This window comes from Natrix helvetica (assembly GCF_964273705.1).
Source record: "Natrix helvetica genome assembly, chromosome: 6".
Taxonomy (NCBI): Eukaryota; Metazoa; Chordata; class Lepidosauria; order Squamata; family Natricidae; genus Natrix; species Natrix helvetica.
In genome coordinates, this window is record NC_138553.1 from 15,030,962 (window position 1) to 15,050,493 (window position 19,532).

Consider the following 19,532-nt stretch of genomic DNA (forward strand, 5'->3'; position numbering starts at 1 on the left):
ACTGGCCACACCCACCCAGTCAGCCATGCACACCCAGCTCCCCGAGGTCAACCACAGCCCTGATGCGGCCCTCAATGAAATTTGAGTTTGACACCCCTGACACAGAAGCTAGAATGTGCAAAAGAAAAAACCTCTACTTTGCATATTTTCAACTTTATTTTTCCCCTCCCACATAATCCTAAGGATTCCTGTCAAATTTAGTTTTTCTTTACAGGAGAGAAGTGATTTGTCATTGCATTTGAATCAAGGATTTTAAATTAAAATAATCTCTGGTCAGTTTTGAAAGAAAATGTCAGGCCTGAGATGTTTTGCTGGTTTAACCAAATATTGCTTTAAACCACAATGACTATTTTCACATGTTGGGGTCAAGGCATAATGGATTCTTTTGATTCCAACTGAGTGCAATAAGTAAATAAGGCCATTATGACTAGTTTAACCAACTAGGAGATGCTTCATGTGATGCTCAAGACTACAAATTGAGCAGAAAATCTCTTTCTAGTTGTGTTGGATAAAATGGGCTTGACTAAAATCATGTTTTAGCACAGCAGTGACAAATTGGTTAGTTTAAACCAGGAAATAAATGCTTCTGCAAGTGAAGGGAAACAGGTAAGGGGGATGCTTAATTCAGAAGCTCAAGCAGTATCTTTCCCATAAACTGTGATTTGGTATGATGCCTAAACAAAGCCAGATTGTGTTGCAACATTGACATCTGTCAATTCCATACTGCAGAACCCAGTCAAGGAAGCAAGAATCCCGAATTTCAAGGAGGAGCGTTGATTTAAAAAAAAAAAGCATTAAGGTAACCACTTCCAGCCCTCTGTTATTAATTGATTCATTAAGGTGGAATCTCTCTGTTTTGAGTCTCTTCTTCTTAGACCTTTTTTGCAGCTTGGACTGAATGATTGTTTATACAAAAAGCAACTAATGGAACTCCTCTCCCGTTGTTGATTGTTTATATTAAGAGTTCATCCCATTTTTTTTCCTTTAGCTTTCTCACAATTCTTCTGTAGGCATCTGTTGAATGGGAAGATACCAGGATGCTTGGAAACAGATGTACCAGGAAAATAGCAGACCCAGCGTTCCTGGGTTGGGCTTGAAAGGGAGGAGAATAGACACTGGGCTGTAATAGCATGCAGATACAGTGCGTTGCTGCAGAACGATTTAAAGGAGTATTTCTCAACCTTGGCAGCTTTAAGATGTGTGGGCTTCAACTCCCAGAATTCCCTAACCAGCACACTGCTGGGAAATTCTGGGAGTCAAAGCCCACACATATTAAAAGTTGCCAAGTTTTGAAAGGCACTGATTTAAGCCATATTGACAAAAGGCAAGGCTAATACAAGATTTTAAAAATGAATAAATCAACTCCAGCTGGGAAAGAGTGACTACAACTGATTGATTTTCAATATAGGGTTAGCACTTCATCTTCAAGACAAAATGGGGGTATCCTCTCCTTTCTCCTTATTGTAATTTTTCCTAGGTAGGGCCTTAGAGAGTAACTCTAGAGTGCTATAGAGAGTAAGTAGATGTAAAAACGGTATTTCCAAACAACCTATTCAAACGCCACTCCACTAATACCAATAGTTGATTTCTAACAGTAGATCTCAATGAAATATATATCTTGTTACCTCATCATGGCCACACAAATAGTATAATATATAGAGAGTATGAGTGAAAACACTGTTTAGTCGCTTTGAATTACATGTAAAATAATCCATTCTCTCAAGTACCTAATAAATAAAGTTCAGCTCCCTTTGAAGATTAGTGTCGTTTGGATTGGGGTTAAAATGTAAATTATAAACTTTTTAAATAGCAACTTTATCTTTTGGAAAGTTTTCAAAGTAGTTAAAGTGGAACGTGTGTGGTCATATTTGGGAGCTTGGCTCTTGAAAGGTGAAAACTGTGCATTTGTGATAAATGCAATTTGACATTTAAGATCTTCAGACTCCACAGGACTGTTGCTACCCAGATCTGTGTGCCATAAATATTATTATTAAATGAAGTCATGCTCCGAGAAGGGGGCCAAGGATAAAATGTTTGTATGCAAGACTCAATATTAAAAATAACTACAGCTCTCCTTTGGCTGGGGTTTGGGGAAAAAATCCCCCAATTTGCAAGATTTGAATATCCACATATTTTCATGTAGCTTCAGTTGGGGTGTGTCCAGTAAACCTCTGATCAGGGAAGGAGGAATCTTAAGAGTTGTGTTCATGCAGTGTGATACAATCCATTCATCGTGTCTACAAGCCATAGTGATTAATCCCACAACATTCAAAGGAGTGATATGTGTGTGTGTGTGTGTGTGTGGTGGGTTTCGGATTCCGGTGCAACCGGTACGGTGCAACAGGGCCTGGCGTCCACATGAACGCACGCACACGTGCTCAGCGCACGCATTTGTCCTTACCTTCTGCGACGCCTCTGCAACGCTCCAGCTGCTTGACGGAGCGTTGCGCAGGCACCGTATGCTCTTTGCGCTTGCGTGGAAGCGCCGAAGAGCTCAAATACAGGTAAGGATGGTGGGTGGGCCCTCCAGAGCACCATACCAGAACAGTACCTGGTGCTCCCGGCAGGCACCGGTACATCCGTAATGGGGCGTACCGCCTGCAACCCACCACTGATATGTGTGTGGGGGTGGGGTGGAGGGGGTGTTCCAGCATGCCTCGGCTGTTGAACTGAAAAGGAATGAATTATATCTATAGTGTCAAACCACAGTACTTTTGACAGTTCGTGTGTGCGTGTGTGTGTGTGTGTTCCAGCATAACTCTGGAACGCCTGGGCCGCTGAAATGAAAAAGAATGAATTATATCTATAGTGTCAAACCACAGTATTTTTGACAGTGATAGTGTGCCTTTTGGATTCAAGTTCGTGTGTGTGTGTGTGTGTGTGTGTGTGTGTGTTCCAGCATTACTTTGACTTGACACTAAAGACATAATTCATTCCTTTTCCTGTCTAATACAGGATTAGCATAAATAAATACCCGGGCAACACAGGGTTATCAGCTAATTTGGAATAAAGTTTTGTCTTTATAAATTTTGTGATATTTTTATTTTAGGATTGAAACTGCAGTTTTTCTTGCAAGAAACCGTCTGGTCAGTTTTTAGCAATCATGTTCAAAGGGAAGTCTCCAAAAAGACTACCGAAAGGCGATTTGGAGTTTACATACAGCCCTGGAGCTATGCTATTCGGTTTAAATGTTTTTGGTTTGTTTGATTCTGGCATAGTCAATATGGCTTGTTAGATGTTTATAACCCAACCGAAACCCAGAGCTAATATTAGAACAAAACTGGCCTTTGAAAAAAAATCTACAAGTACAGTATTTGTTGACTAGAAATATAATTAGGGCAAGATGCAGAAAAAGCTTAAATTATACTCATAGAAATAAACTGAAAAGCATAAGTAACAGACAACTTTTCATAAACATGGTCCCATAGTGTTTTGTACACTAACGTGCGAGTTATAGCAAAGAGAAAAACAGTTATAAAATAATATAAACTGAACTCACGCATTATGACAAGCCATTTTTCAACCGTGGTTTGTTAAATAGCCCATCTTCCTAGGATCACACAATATACCGTCATAAACTATGATTCACAAACCACAGAGCTTTACTTCATAGAACTTAATACTCCAAAATGAAGACAACCAACTGAGTTGTCAAGAAGCAAGCAAACTGAGAAAGGACGTAAGAAAAATTACCTGGATTTTGGTAGCTAAGATCATCAGGGGAGAGAGCCACAAACTAACTCCTTTTGAGGGCCTGTGTGATCAGCTGTGTGGAGTGAAAACATCACCTCCTGAATTACTACTAATTGCAAGGGATACAACTTAAGAGTTGTTGATTTCTTATGACGGGTTTTGGAGTTACTGCTTTCTGCTGAGTAAGCACAGGCTGACGCAGAGGCCAAAGGAATATAAGGCAGCTAGTTTCCAAGGCACGAATTAACAAGAAGTTTGACGTAGAAATTCAAGCAGAGCAAAACAAAAGTCAACATAGTGTACTTGACTGTTCTAAGAGGCTTGGGAAGGAACAAATAACAGATGTTTGACAGCATTGGTATCATACAGGAAGACCAATGAACAGGGTGCTTGCAGTACTTGTAGCATCTTCTTACCTGGAGAAAAAAAAATTAACATATTTGTAGGAACTGAAAATCTGCAGTGATCCTCAGAGAAAAAGAGGGTTGCAGCAGCAAGCAGCCATGTCTAAATGCCTAAGATGCATTAAAAATTTATCCGATTATAACAAAACAAATGCTATTGTGGGAACTGAGGGAGAAAGCTCATTATGAGGAAAATGAAACAAAGGAGAAAGCCCCATGATCAACTCTTACACCCCAAAGTAAGAAACACAAAATATATTTTGTACCTCACAAATTTAAAAGCAGTTGCGGGAACCTTGAAAAACTGATAATCTATGAGTTTTCTGGGAAGGAAAAAGATACCGTTGAAGAGGAGATGAGTTCTCTGAAGGTCAAAAGGCAAGGGGGGAAAAGGCATGGTAACTCACTATCAAAAAGACTCTAAAGAAATCTACGCTGGTCCATCAGCTAGGAAGGGGATAGATCAGGAAAGAACAACTTCCTATATCTATCAGTTATCCTGATGCTCTGATGATGTCCGTCCATCATGTTCGAAGAGGACCTTGACATCTAACAGGTTGTGGGCTGCCCACGATGTGCCCGCAGGTGGCTGGTAAGGCCTATACGGGCACGAAATGTTCTGCCACATGTCGGGCAGACGTGGGTGGGTACCATTGTTGCAGCATTTGCAGCTCTGGCTTTGCGGATTGCCCACTTCTCTGGTTCTATGGTGGTTCTTCTGTTCTCAGATGTCTGGCAGCCTCGGTGGATCATCGTGCGCCATGTCGATCGGACTTGTGCCAGGGTTTGTCAATATCTAGGGACTTGAAGGAGGCCTTCAACGCGTCTATTCTAATGCTAATCAACTGGGGACCAATGAGACTGTCGTGAGCATTTTTATGCGCTCTGTATGTTGAAAATCTAGAAAGGAACCTGAAAGCTCAGTTGGTTTTTTTCAACTGTCCCTTGAGTTCATGGAAGAGAAGCGGAAAGACAAGGAATACTGCAGGTGAATGGCTGCCCATATGGTGTCCCGTTATCTGAATGACAGACAGCTGGCAAAATGTGGGTTGCACTCCAAGATCTAACAAAAAAACGTGTGACTTCATATTATTATGAAAAAGTAAAAAGTTGAGGGTGGATGCCTTATTTTCAGTGGCGGGCTGCTGCTGGTTTAACAACTGGTTTGGTGAGCGCACGCTTTGTGCGCATGTGTGCTTTGCGTGCATGTGTGCACATGCACAGTGCTGAAAATGGAGCATTTAGAAACTCAGCTGCTTACCTTTCAAGTCAACAACGGTAAGTAAAACCGCTGGGGGGGGGAAATCAGCTGTGCTGCATGATTGAGATGAGCTAGAAAGCATGAAATAAAGGACAGGATAGAGCGGGGGGGCGGACCCAGCTGATCATCAGAGCAAACCGGTTCACTCCCTGCTGATCGTCAGAGCTACCAGTTTGCCTGAACTGGTCCGAACTGGTAGATTCCAACCCCTGCTTATTTTACTGCACCAGTCGGAAGTCAATGCCTTTTTTTTTAACTTTTCCCCCCTGCTTTCCCTCACTATCCACTTCACTTTTTCCTCCCCTACTTTCCCTAATATTTATTTTTGCATTCTCTTTGTATGTCATGTTATAAATTAATAAAAACTGCAAATATGGGAAAAAAATGTTTGACTGAAGGAGGACAAACTTCACGAGGATAGGTTTTTAAATGGAATCTTGAGGAATTTGTAGCCGAAATGCTATAGACCTTAGTTAAAATGTATTACACGATAGTTAATGACCATGCATTGTGTGATTTGACTGTAAAAAAAGACAAATGCAATTTTGGATGGCATCAGCCAAAATATTGTTTCCAGGTTCCTAAGAAATAATCATTGCATTTTTATTTATTTTTTGCTTTGGTTGTACTTGAGAACTGTATCCAGTTTTGGCCACCACACTTTGAGGATTCAGAAAAAAACTGGAACTGGTTCAGAGAATGTCTGTGAAGACAATCAAGTGACTAGACAACAAGTTCTATTTAGATTTGAGAAGAGAAGGCTGAGATAGGGTATGACAGCACTCTTCAAGTGGCTGAGAATATGTCACATGGAACAAGGACGGGTCATGGAACATTGGATTTAACTAAAGGACAGGTATTCTGACTAGATGTCAAAAAACAAACCAAACAAACAAACAGCAATTTGATAGCAGGACCACATACCTACCGTGAAAACAGGTGTTCCTGTATAGAAGCCTTCACACAAATTTAGACCTTTAGGTAAAATTACTTTGCTTTTTCCAATGAACAAGGATCTGGACTTCATAGTCCTTTCATGTCTATGATTTTGTGATTTGTGAAGCCGATCGATGATTGGTGAATACCAAGGAGGACATATGGATCTCTGATGTCCAAGATCTCAAAGAGCAAGCTATAACACAGTGGTGCCTATTTAAGTCTATCAAAAATCCTATCGGAACTAAAGAGATGGGGGCACTTGCAAAGGTCATGCTGAGCAAGGGGGTCAAAATGAACATCTCCTTGATAAATTAGCCTCTTAATGTATATTTCGATTGCCCCATCTGTCTTAATGACTTTCTGGAAGCTCAGAAAAATTGTAAACAGCTGCTATTTGGATAAAGCAAAATTCTGTTGCAGAGAAATTTTCCTTATTCTTATCAAACATATGCCAAGTAGAAGACAAAAATATATTAATTCATGTACTAGAACTTGACTTCACTATATATAAATACACGTCTTATCTTATTTGTGTATTGTTAATTAACAGCAATCCTTATGGATGCCAAATTTTAATTAAAAAGGGGGCAAATAGGGATGATTTCAAAGTATTTTTCTACAAGCCTGCTTTCTGATAAAAATATCCCCAACCCCAAAGAGATTTTGAACACAAAAAGTGGGCAGGTGAATTCATACATTATGCTAGTTCCTGGCTTGGGTAAACATGCTTTATTCAGGAACCATGATTTGTGAAATCTACAATCAACATCATTAAGACAAAAATAGGTTTATACATCGCACATGCACACATTTTGTTCAAAACTGTCTTGTTTTTTAATGCAGCAGGTTTTCATTGAAAAAATAAATAGTGATAGGAAAAAAATACACTAACCCACAAAGAACATGCAATCATCGGTCTGTTGGTCAAGAAGTTTGTGCTTGGTGTCCTCATCTTCTTAAAAAACAAAATTCCTTTACTTGGAGCCAATGTTGCTGACTTGAGGAAGTGAAATTCACTGAGTTCATCTAACATGCTAAACAATAAATTAGGCTTTGCAAACCAGAATGCCTGCGTTTAAAAGAAAACAACCCCACACAAAACTTAAAACCAAATAAGCCACATTATGGTATGCATGTTGTATAAAACAGCCATTAACACAGCACTCAACTTTTATAAACAGTTCCTTCGTATTACAAAAATTATGTAAGATTCTGTCCTCTGGCTTCAAAAAATGCTGTTAAGTAGCTTGCCAAGAGCTTACATTTGCACCAAGTAATCACTTGGTCTCTTGGTCACAGTCTCTTGAAAGACCTTTCTCAAATTAGCTTTCACTGAGTTAAGGATTCTGGGCATCAATGAAGGAAATATCCTTACAGTATAAGCACTCTTCATGTTGGAAAGATATTAAGAGAGCATTTAAAAAAAGGCTATTTTAAGACACTGTAAAGAATCTTAATATCAGTCCAATTACTCTCAGCAAGGAAGCTTCATTTGGACATGAAAAAAAATCTTAAAAGAGTATGGCAGGAAATGCATACACATCATTTATAAGGAAGCAACATTTTTGTTCAGCCTCACTTTATTTAATTTCCTTGATCGTTTGCCAGTTATGAGTAATGTTAATGCAATGTCAATCCTAGTGCAAAGATCGTTGCTAACTTTTTTGTACTACACTGTAGTTAGGGTGCAAGCAAATGGATCAGATCCCTCTAAAGCATTTATTTTAAACCAGGGGTGTCCAAACTTGAGAACTTTTAAGACTTGTGGACTTCAACTCCCAGAATTCCCCAGCCAGCATAGCTGGCTGGGGAATTCTGGGAGTTGAAGTCCACAAGTCTTAAAGTTCCCAAGTTTGGACACCCCTGGTTTAAACCCTCATTCTGTAAATCATCTTGTCTACCCTCCTAAACATGGATAGCGCTACTTTAAACCAAGTGTTAAAATCGCAGCCCAACAGTGTGCTAGTGTTTAAATCAGTTTAATCTTGCTGATTTGATATCAATACCACTAACATAAGGTAAAGGTTCCCCTCACACATAGGTGCTAGCTGTTCCCGACTCTAGGGGGCGGTGCTAACCTGCCTTTCAAAGCCGAAGAGCCAGCGCTGTCCGAAGACGTCTCCATGGTCACGTGGCCGGCATGACTAAACGCTGAAGGCGCACGGAACGCTGTTACCTTCCCACCAAAGGTGGTCCCTATTTTTCTACTTGCATTTTTACGGGCTTCCGAACTGTGAGGTTGGCAGAAGCTGGGACAAGTAACGGGAGCTCACTCCATTACGCAGTGCTAGGGATTCGAACCACCGAACTGCCGACCTTTCTGATCGACAAGCTCAGCATCTCAGACATTGAGCCACCGCGTCCCCCACCAACATACAATTGGCATAATTTAGAAAGATTCCTTTTCTTTAAAAAATAAAAAGTTGTTAGTGTACTCGTTTAACCCTAATGAGATTTATTGTGATTAGCTATGATGCTGGTCCAATTCTTCAGGCTACATATTTAAGAACAGGAAAAGGAAGAAGGTAGGACAAGAAGCCACGGGTGGAAATTTGACAGAGGGAGATTCAACCTGGAAATAAGGAGGAATTTCCTGACAATGAGATTATGACTGATCAATGGAACAGCTTGCCTTACACAGTTGTGGGTGCACCATTGCTAGACATTATCAAGAAAATATTTAACAGCCATTTCTCCAAATTTTTATAAGGACTCCTGCCTTGGGCAAGGGATTGGATTAGGTAGAACGCCTCAAAGGTCCCTTCCAGCCTTATTTACAAACAGAGAGATTTGCTAAAATGAAAATACTAGAGAGAGGATTGCTTAATAAACTTAAGAGTTAAATCATTCAAAGAAGATGAATATTGAATTCCTTCCCAGGAAAGAAATAAGTAGAAATATTCCCTAAAAGCAATGATGTAATTTTTGTGTGTGGATTTCATCTATTTTCCGAGGCCTTGTTCAAAGACCAAACTTCACTAACCAATTTTCACAGGGCTTTTTCATTCATTAGCTAATATTTAAAACAACTCGTTAAGTGTGATTCCAAAAAAAACGTTTATGATTTATTCATACTGCTTGTTATATGAAGGCATAACAAACCATAGTTTATAAGGTATAATGGCTGAATACACAATAGCCACATGTCAAGCCCAAAGAAAGAACAGTTTGGCTTAACACAATATGGGATTTCAGCTTGTAAAACGTAATCACTGCCTACATTACAGTCCAATTCTTGACAAACTGGGAGAATTGGGGAGAATTTTTCTCAAATGTTTCTTATGATGAAGAAACAAAAATTGGTCTGCACATACAGATTATGTTCACACAAATGCTTAGCCATATCATTGAAAAATACAGTACATGCATTTGTACAACACGTTTTTGTAAACCAGTGTCAGTGGTAGTGTAGAAATTAAATAACTGCACACATATATATCCAGGGGTGTGTGTGTGTGTGTGTGTGTGTGTGTGTGTGTTGTATTTGTGCTGATAAATAAATAAAGGGAGACTAGTATGGATCCATTCCAAGCTATTTAGCTCTCATCAGCTAGCCATACCCTTACTGGGATTCGAACCAGGGCTGTATTGCATATTAGGCTGATGTAATTGCCACTAAGCAATTATATATATATGTATATGTATATGTATATGCATATGCATATGTATATGTAGTGTGTGTATGTGTGTGCGTGCGTGCCTGCCTGCCTGCCTACCTACGTATACATACACATACACACACACACACACACACACACACAGGCAGGCAGACAGACAGAAAGAGACAGAGAGCATGTGTGTGTATGTAGATATTGATACCATGAGATTCAAGGATTAAGCAAATGCATTGTTTTTCCCTTTTTTATATAGTTATACGTCTTGATACATATTATTTCAGTGCAATATATAATATAAAATTAATAAAAGTCAACGTATTTCTTAAAAAGATTAAAGTGTTGAAAATGGAGAAATGTAAATGAATATTAATTATGATTTAGGATGTCAATATTTCAACCATAAACTATTTAGCTTCTTATACAAAATTAAGCATAACTTTAGAGAAAGGAGAAAACCCACTTCAGCTTATATTACACGATAATAGTTTCAATCTTAAGCTAGCTATTTAGTATTAAAATATCTACAGTATACTATAATTTATACACCTACAGCCACACAAAGAAAAAGTGTTGATGAAAAGGAAAGAGGATAACCAAAACATGTTCAAATATCAGAAAATTAAAAAAGGAAATAGTTGGTATATGCATTATTTTAGACAAGTCGCCAGGTAAAGAAAGCATAAGTTCTAGTGTGCAGTTGTGTTGAAACTAATCAACTAACACAACTCTTCAAAAGTACTAGGACTTCTGAGTTGTCCTTCGTGTCTGGATTCACGCACCACTGACTGAACCATAATATGAATTGTTTTGGTTTAAGTCTGTTGCATGAACAAAACCTTTGTTTATGAATCATTGCTTCCATATCGCAAGATATTAAGAGAGCTAGCCCATAGAATTGCCAAGAGTCAGACACAACTGAATGGATATTATCATCATCATCACTTACAGCTTAGTGCTTATTCAGTGCGCATGTGCATGCCAGAAACTGGAGGTTCATTTCCTGGTGCGCGCCTGCCCTCTGGGCAGTTCCTCTTCCTGGTCATGGCCCAGATGAGCGCACGTGAAGTGCAAAGTGTGCGCATCAGAGGTGGGTTGCTCCCAGTTCGGCCCGGATTCTGTGCATGCACAGAAGCTTCGCGTGCACAAGCGAACTGTTAGTAAAAATTGGAAACCCACAACTGGTGCGCATGCGCTAAAAGTGTTCCCTTTTTGCACTTGGTGCCACACGTTCATGCGCATGATTCCTTTTCGGTACTCAAGGTTCGCCATCCCTGGTATAGGAGTTTGGTTCTAGAATGATATTTCTCAACTTTGGCATCTTTTAAGATATTTGGACTTCGTCTCCCAGAATTCCCCAGCACCACTGTACTAAGAGTGCAGAAAATCAATACTCAGGACAGTCCTTTGCAACAGAATCCCCTGGAAATGTGTTGGACTCCATCTCCCCCTGTGGCCAATTGGTGCAGACACTGGCTGCACATAAACATGTCCCAAAGCCAATTAATAATAATAATAATAATAAGTTTGAATTTATTAGCCGCTCCCTTTCCAAGTAGGACTCGGGGCGGCGTACAATGGGGCATATAAAACACAGAAAATATATAAAACACATAGGCGTACATACAGAACATACATACAGATACACAAACACGGACTCGGAGGAGGTAAACAATTTACATCATATAGACAGTTAAAAGACCCGCATTAAAATACCCCAATTGTAAAAACCCGATATAAAATTAAGATTTAACTTTTAAAATACAATTTAAAAACAGTTAGGAGGAATAAGAATAATTACGATTGAGCCAGGCCAGATAATTGAAAGAGGTGGGTCTTCAGCTGTACACGGAAGGAGCGGAGATCGGAAGTAATCCTGATGTCACGGGGGAGGTCATTCCACAGGGCTGGGCCCACCACAGAGAAGGCTCTGCTCCTGGGTGTCGCCCCCCGGCACTGTTTGGCGGACGGCACCCGGAGAAGTCCCTCTCTGTGTGAGCGAATTGGTCGTAGGGATGTGTGGGGCAGGATGCGATCCTGCATATAACTAGGCCCTGTGCCATGAAGCGCTTTAAAGATCATAATCAAAACCTTGAAACGCACTCGGTAGACCACAGGAAGCCAGTGCAGCTCGCGCAGGAGAGGTGTTACAGGGGAGTACCTAGTCCTCCCCATAATCACCCGCGCGGCCGCGTTCTGGACCAACTGTAGTCTCCGAGTGCATCTCAAGGGAAGCCCCATGTAGAGAGCATTGCAGTAATCCAGGCGAGACGTCACTAGCGCATGGGTGACTGTGCGTAGGGCATCCCGGTCCAATAAGGGGCGCAATTGGCGCATCAGGCGGACCTGATGGAACGCCCCCCTTGCCACGGCTGTTACATGGTTATCCATGGACAGCCGGGCATCCAGGACGCCCAAATTGCGCACCTGTTCCATGGGGGCTAGTTGGACGCCCCCGATGGCCAGAGATGGAAACACCTGGTTGAACCGGGAGGCCGGAAGCCACAGCCACTCCGTCTTGGAAGGGTTGAGTTTTAGTCGGTTGCCATCCATCCAGACCCGTACGGCCTCCAGACACCGGGACATCATTTCGACGGCCTCATTGGGGTGGTTCGGGGTGGAAATGTATAGCTGAGTATCATCAGCATACAGATGATATCCCACCCCAAAACCACGGATGATCTCGCCCAGCGGTTTCATATATGTGTTGAACAGGAGAGGCGAGAGTACCGATCCCTGTGGCACTTTTCATTTTCAAAAACAACCTTGCACCCAACAAGTTGCATTTGCTTCCATCGGCCCTGCTTTCTGCATTTTATTCCTAATAATTTCTAATAATTAGGAATAAATTCCTAATTTATTCACTAACGCCTCCATTTTCCGGGAAACCCCACATTTTTGGTTTATTTCATGAAAACTCCATCCAATGGCCCTGGCTGTTTCTCTTCAGCTGCACTTTTGCAAAGTTTTGTCTTGTGGGCGGTTCGAATCCCTAGTACAGGTCTCCTGCGTGAGCAGGGGGTTGGACTACATGACCTCCAAGGTCCCTTCCATCTGTTACTGTTACCTTTTTACTCTGTTTTTTTTTTTCAAACTTGGCAACTTTTTGTGGACTTCACCTCCCACCAATCCCCTGGGAAGTGGGTGTCCACAAACTTCAAAGTTGCCAGGTCTGTTGGTTTATCCTCCCCATGACACACGCCTTCCCCCTCAAATACAACCGTCCAACGTCAGTTTAAATTAATCAAGGCAGACCATCCTTCCCGCACCATCGATGGCCGACAGACTTTTTTTTTAGCCCGACTAAAAATAATGTCTCTCTACCAGGCAAATCCACTGAGGATTCTTGAGGGGGGGGAGGAAGGGAAGCAATGGGGGGGGGGTTCCAGATCCCCCTCCTTCCCGGGGTGCTTTTGGCACCGTCCTTCCTTGAAAAATCCCCTTAGCAACGCCGATGCTTCTCGTCCTAACCTGACACGTCACAGCGCGTTGGTGGTGGTGGTGGGGGGGGCAGTTAAAACACGTCTCCAGATCGGGCGGGATAACCCTCTGGCCAACGGCGGAGGGAGGGGGGACTCTATAGCCTTCCTGCCATGCGCACAAGAATCCGTCCCCTCGGGGCTTTGGGCGGGCGTCGCAAGGGTTAAGGCGAAAGGGAGGGGAAGGGGGAGGGGGGAAGCGAAGGGGGCGCTGTTGTCAAGGCGACGGCTCGGAGTGTTCCGGATCGTGCCATTGCGCAGGCGGCGCGGGGGGGTGGGTGGCGCAGACCAAGCAAGCCCAGCCCAGCCCAGCCTCCTCCTCCTTCTCCTCCTTTCCCCCTCCGGCTCGAACGCGGCGCCGGGGCCCGGCAGGCAGCGAACGAGTCGGAACCTGCCGACCGGAGGAAGAGGGCGAGAGGCGGGTCCCGTGAACGGCGGCAGCAGCAACTCGGCGGCGGGCCGCCCCGGCTGGAAGACAAAGGAGGGGAAAGGCGGCAGGCAGCCGAGCTCCGAGGACGGAGCCGCCCGCGGGGCTGAGCACGATGCGGCGCGGGGCCGCCCGAGGCCGGGATCGAGGCGGCTGCGCGGCCTGCCTGGCGTGGCGCGGCTAGAGGAGGAGGAGGCGGCGGCGGCGGCGAGGGCGGCGCGGCCGAGGCCCGACGGACTTCCCTTCGGCCGAGTCCGCCCTGGCGGCGGCGGCGGCGGCGATGTGAAGGCCGGGCCCTGGCGAGCGCGCCGAGGCTGGGCGGAGCGGCGCAAGGACGCCGGGCCCGAGGCGCCGCGCGGCGGAGGCGATCCGGGCCCGGGCGATGGAGACGCACGTCTCGTGCCTGTTCCCGGAGCTGCTGGCCATGATCTTCGGCTACCTGGAGGTGCGCGACAAGGGCCGGGTGGCGCAGGTGTGCGCGGCCTGGCGGGACGCCGCCTACCACCGCTCGGTCTGGCGGGGCGTGGAGGCCAAGCTGCACCTGCGCCGCGCCAACCCGTCCCTTTTCCCCAGCTTGGCGGCGCGGGGCATCCGGCGGGTGCAGATCCTGTCGCTGCGCCGCAGCCTGAGCTACGTGATCCAGGGCATGGCGGAGATCGAGAGCCTCAACCTGAGCGGCTGCTACAACCTCACCGACAACGGCCTGGGCCACGCCTTCGTGGCCGAGATCGGCTCCCTGCGCGCTCTCAACCTCAGCCTCTGCAAGCAGATCACCGACAGCAGCTTGGGCCGCATCGCCCAGTACCTCAAGGGCCTGGAGGTGCTGGAGCTGGGCGGCTGCAGCAACATCACTAACACGGGCCTCTTGCTCATCGCCTGGGGCCTCCAACGCCTCAAGAGCCTCAACCTGCGATCCTGCCGCCACCTGTCTGATGTGGGCATCGGGCACTTGGCCGGCATGACCCGGAGCGCGGCCGAGGGCTGCCTGGGGCTGGAACAGCTGACGCTGCAGGACTGCCAGAAGCTCAGCGACCTTTCCCTCAAGCATCTGGCCCGGGGTCTCACTCGCCTGCGCCAGCTCAACCTCAGCTTCTGCGGGGGGATCTCAGATGCCGGGCTGCTGCATCTGTCACACATGAGCAGCTTGCGCACGTTGAACCTACGCTCCTGTGACAACATTAGTGACACCGGTATCATGCACCTGGCCATGGGCAGCTTGCGCCTTTCGGGCTTGGACGTCTCCTTCTGTGACAAAGTCGGAGACCAAAGCTTGGCCTACATTGCACAGGGCCTGGACGGCTTGCGCTCTCTCTCCCTTTGCTCTTGCCACATCAGCGACGAGGGCATCAACCGCATGGTGCGCCAGATGCATGGACTGCGCACCCTCAACATTGGCCAGTGCGTCCGCATCACTGACAAAGGCCTGGAGCTTATCGCCGAGCACCTTAGTCAGCTCACGGGCATTGACCTTTATGGCTGCACCCGCATCACTAAGAGAGGCCTGGAGCGCATCACTCAGTTGCCCTGCCTCAAGGTGCTCAATCTGGGACTCTGGCAAATGACTGAGAGTGAAAAAGTAAGGTGAGAGGAGGGGACACCCGGAAAGCCCCATCCTGCCGGAAGGATTCACCAACTGACTACTGCAGTAGAGAAAAGTGGAGGGGGAGGGAGGCGGTAGGGGAAGGAAGAGAAAGGATCTTCCATCCTTCTGAGGTCGGTAAACTGAGGAGCCAGATTGTTGGGGGGTAGTATGCTGACTCTGCAACCCGCTTAGAGGGGGCTGGAAAGCACTGTGAAGTGGTCTATAAGTCTAAGTGCTATTGCTATCTTTGGGTATTTGCCTGCCTCTGGTGCCCGCACAATGGAGGTGAGAGAAAGGGGGACCATACATGTAGTTCTCAAGTTAGGACCATAATGGAGCCTGCCCATTGTAATCGTAACTCAGTGATGGTTATAAAGTGAATCCCCTGATTTGACAGCCTTTTTTTTTTTTTTTTTTTTGCAGCAGCAGCAGCAGCGTTCATGCAAATCTGTTGTCATTAAGCAAGTCAGTGGTCTTCCATGGGTTCGGTTTTGCCGAAAACTGGAAGCAGATGTGGGTTTTCAGCAAAACTCTCTTAAAAGGCTCACGTGAACTGCGGCCCCTTGCCAATCCGCCATAAATGCGGCCGGTTGCTGAGCTGGGTACCATCACATGATTCAGAGTACCATCACATGCCCGCAAGGGGGGTGGGGTGGGAATGGCAGTAGCCAGAATTTCGAACATGGGTCTTAAGTATACCCCCGTTAGTCCATTGGAACTTAAATCAGACTCTAAGCAACTGGTCATAAATTGAGGACTACCTGTACTTCTTTTCCTAATTCCTTCCTCTGCATTAGAGGGAGACAACTGCACTCTTCAGCAGCCTTCCGTGTGGGTGGATACAATATCGTGGTTTTTTTTTTAAAAAAAATGGAAATGCAGCTTCTCAATCATTTATGCACTGGGGATGGACGCAACCCCTTTACCCCAATCTGACTCCACTTACTTCTGCACTAGGGATAAAAGAATCCTACCCTGTTCCCTTTCTAATTTCATGAGAACCTGCTCCTTTTTTGGGCAAATAGTCTCGTCTTTTACTAGTCCCTTTGGCCTATGCTTGTCCATCAACCCCCTCATCGTGCTTTTTGTAGTCTGTCACCCTTTTCTTAATAACGTAGGCAACTTATAGATATCCAATTGACTTGGGCATTGCCTTATACCAACTCAAGCCATTGGCCTTTCTAAACTAACCGGCAGAACACTTCCTGTCTGAGAAAGACAAGTCTTTCCTGGCCCTTTCGTTCTACCTCTCCTAAACCCTAGGACCCTTCCCCCTCCCTTTTCTGCTCCCCCCCCCTTTGAGATTAGAAACATTAAGCCTTTTACTGAGAAGAGAGGCTTTTTTTGAAATGCCATTAGTTGGAGTGTCAACGAGAGCACGTGTTTCACTTTGCTCATTGTTGCTTATGGGCCACCACATTTTCCTCCGAAACTCATCTTATGCTGTATCCAACCCACCTCATCACCATCTTTTCCTTTGCTGCTGGAACCATTACAAAATTGAATCATCTTTTTATTTTGTTTTCTTTGTTTGTTTCTGTGGCTTCCCCCCCACCCTTTTACTTATTTCATCTTTTGGGGATACAGATCTTTAAAAAAAAATATCAGCCACAATTTCATTTTTGGGGGAGTATTAGAGGCAGAGTGATGGAATTAATCATTACCAGAAATGCAACAAAATGCCTTCTAACAACCCTGCAGCCCTCCCTCCTTCCCCTTTATACATTAGCTGTTTTATTTGTTCTCTTATCCTCTTCATCCATGGAATAAGTTTGAAAGACAGCTGAAGTGGCTACCCTTGTGAATTTTAACTCAAGTATACTATGGCTATATAAACATTTGGCTACCTCGGGTTTGGGTTGTTTTTTTGTCCTTCCCTCAACCTTGGAATGTTTATGAGAAAGTTGAAACTGAAATATGTTGTGCCTAGACTGGTAAGATTTCCCCTGGGGTTTATGATTTATGTGGGGGGGGTGGGAGAGGAAGAGGAGAAGGAAAAGTGACTAGGAAATTTTGCCCCCGTCTGTCATCTTGATGCCTCTTCCTTTTTGACTAAAGTTTCGGAAACCCACCAGTGCTTTTGTGTTCTCACTCTTAATAGCACAAAGACATGGAAACACGGGGATGTCCAAATTCGTGATTGGGCAACGATGAAAGAAATGTGAAAGTAGGAACTCTTGTTTCTTTAAATATATGCAAACTCATGCCTTCCCTTCTCAAATTACTTAGATCAAAGTAGGTAACTTCCAGTAAGGAAGTGCCCAAAGAGGAGCAAGCAGAACAGTCTGACTTGCAGTTGCCACAGGAATGGGGGGGGAAAAGTCAACTTCAAGTCAATTTCTATTCTGCCTTTCAAAGAAAAGCCACTTCTTGATGCTTGTCTTTAAAGGAGGATCAAGACAACTTTGAAGAAAGCAAAATTGATGGGGGAGGAAGGGCCGGTGTAGATTCTTCCAGTTCTCCACAGTTCTAGGAAATGTGAAATTTGGATAAGCCCAGAAACTACAGCCCCCATCACGGAATAAATGTACTGTTTATGAATTTGTATAAAATGAAAAGATCCTCTTAAAACATTTTATATTCTTACAGTAAAAGGCTAAACTGATATTTATATAATAAAAAAGGAAATATGAAGTATGTTTTTTAAAAAAAATAATGTTGCATGTGTGTCTTTGTCCTGTAAAAGGTAGGAATCTCCAAAGTTGTGAGGAGAGTTGCGGGTCCCTTCCTTCCTTGGTTAATGAGCAATTTGGTCTGGGTGAATCAAAGCCACCGGAAAACGCTTTTGTCTTTTGAGCATAAAAGGTTAAGGAACTTCCAAATTAGAAGTTCTCTGTTCAGCAAATGGTTTCAGTTTGAAAAGATCTTTAGAACTTCTAGATTATCCTACCTGTACATAAGAGTTTGTACCTGCGCCTGCCGACTTTAAATAGTTTTTAGTGCACTGTTGGGCAAATGCCTCCTGGCATAACAATGAAGCACACTATCTCAGTGACTTAAGAACAATGTGTAGTTTTTCCTTTTAGTTTGTTACACAATAAGTTGAGTGACTTTGGAGAAAGGCGGGGGGGGGGGGAGTTGGAATATTTGTAATCCAGGCTTTCAAATAAAAATAAATGCCAAATTTGGATGTTAAAATACCCTAAATTGGATAGGGGAGGTCCCTTCGTGCTCCTCTCTAACTTTTCCTCTTGATAGCAGTCTTTTTTTCCCTAAAGTTCTCCACCGAAGGTTTTTAAACAACTGGGAGGAAGGATAAGTAGTATTTCTAGAGTATAATACAAAATACTAACTCCCCCCCCCTCCCCACGCAGTGTTTTTCTCTCCCCTTTATTAATAAACTAGGGATAGCGATGAGGGGGGGGGGTTTAGAGAATTTGAAATGGTGGAAAGAGGCTAATCCATTGTTCAGTAAAGTTTAAAAAAGGGGGAGCTGTCCTTGCTTGCTTGTTCAGTCATGCAGACTGAATCGTGCTGTGCGAGGGTCCCTATGGAAGAGAGGAGGGGTGGCTATTTTCCTTTTTTTTTTTTTAACATTCCTCTCCAGGCCTGGCTGTCTTTAAGCTGCTTTTCCTCTGGGTGAGGGGGAGGGCCTGGAATTTGCATTTCAAGGGCTGTCTCAGGCCCGGTCTGTGATGCATTGAAGCAGTTCTTCACTCATCTGATGTCTTCCCTCCCTCCCTCCAGGTAAGTCCCTGTCACAGGTGTGTGTTTGGGGAAACCAATGGTGCTTCAGCATAAACCCTCAGTGGCAGCGTCTCCTTAATACCTGGACTTCCAGTGTTTCAATACGGGAGAATAGACGACCATTTTTTCATCTTTAAAAGAAGACAAAGGAGAGGAGACATCTGCGCAGGAATTATGTCCTTGCCTTAAAGCGAAAGTGAGAACTGCAGCAGTCTTTTTCCAATCTTCTCCAGTCTAGTATCTTCCCAAATGCAGAAATGGTCCTTCAACTTTAAAAACAAAAAAGATGTCAGGGTGGTGATGGTGGATAGGAATTATGGGAGTTGAAGTCCCAACGTAGAGGGTGCCAGGTTGAGGGAAGCCTGGCCTAGACTGCTGCTTTTATTTAAAAAACCTTCCATGCTTTCTGTGGGGAGCTGGTCACAAAAGCTGCATTGTTCTCATTG

General features: G+C 44.3%; 2 protein-coding genes across 5 annotated transcripts in view; one reads left to right on the plus strand and one right to left on the minus strand.

Annotated features, from left to right (window-relative positions):
* Window positions 1-19,532, minus strand: part of WNT5B (Wnt family member 5B) — a 128,783-nt gene that overhangs the window by 50,911 nt on the left and 58,340 nt on the right. Inside the window, exon 1 of one of the 4 annotated variants that reach the window (XM_081957269.1) lies at window positions 13,383-13,478. The exons of 1 other annotated variant lie outside the window; for it this stretch is intronic. Coding sequence is in view for 1 of the 3 variants with exons in the window: in XM_081957262.1 (XP_081813388.1) it covers window positions 3,694-3,717 (24 nt within the window). In the remaining 2 variants the exon portion in view is untranslated. Of the gene's footprint in view, window positions 1-997; window positions 1,103-3,693; window positions 3,994-13,382; window positions 13,479-19,532 lie in introns of those variants that run through there. 2 more of the 4 variants (XM_081957262.1, XM_081957266.1) reach the window with 2 other exon arrangements.
* On the plus strand, window positions 14,061-16,258 carry FBXL14 (F-box and leucine rich repeat protein 14). The gene has a single exon (XM_081958732.1). The coding sequence runs from the start codon at window positions 14,200-14,202 to the stop codon at window positions 15,400-15,402; it is 1,203 nt and encodes a 400-aa protein (XP_081814858.1). The 5' UTR covers window positions 14,061-14,199; the 3' UTR covers window positions 15,403-16,258.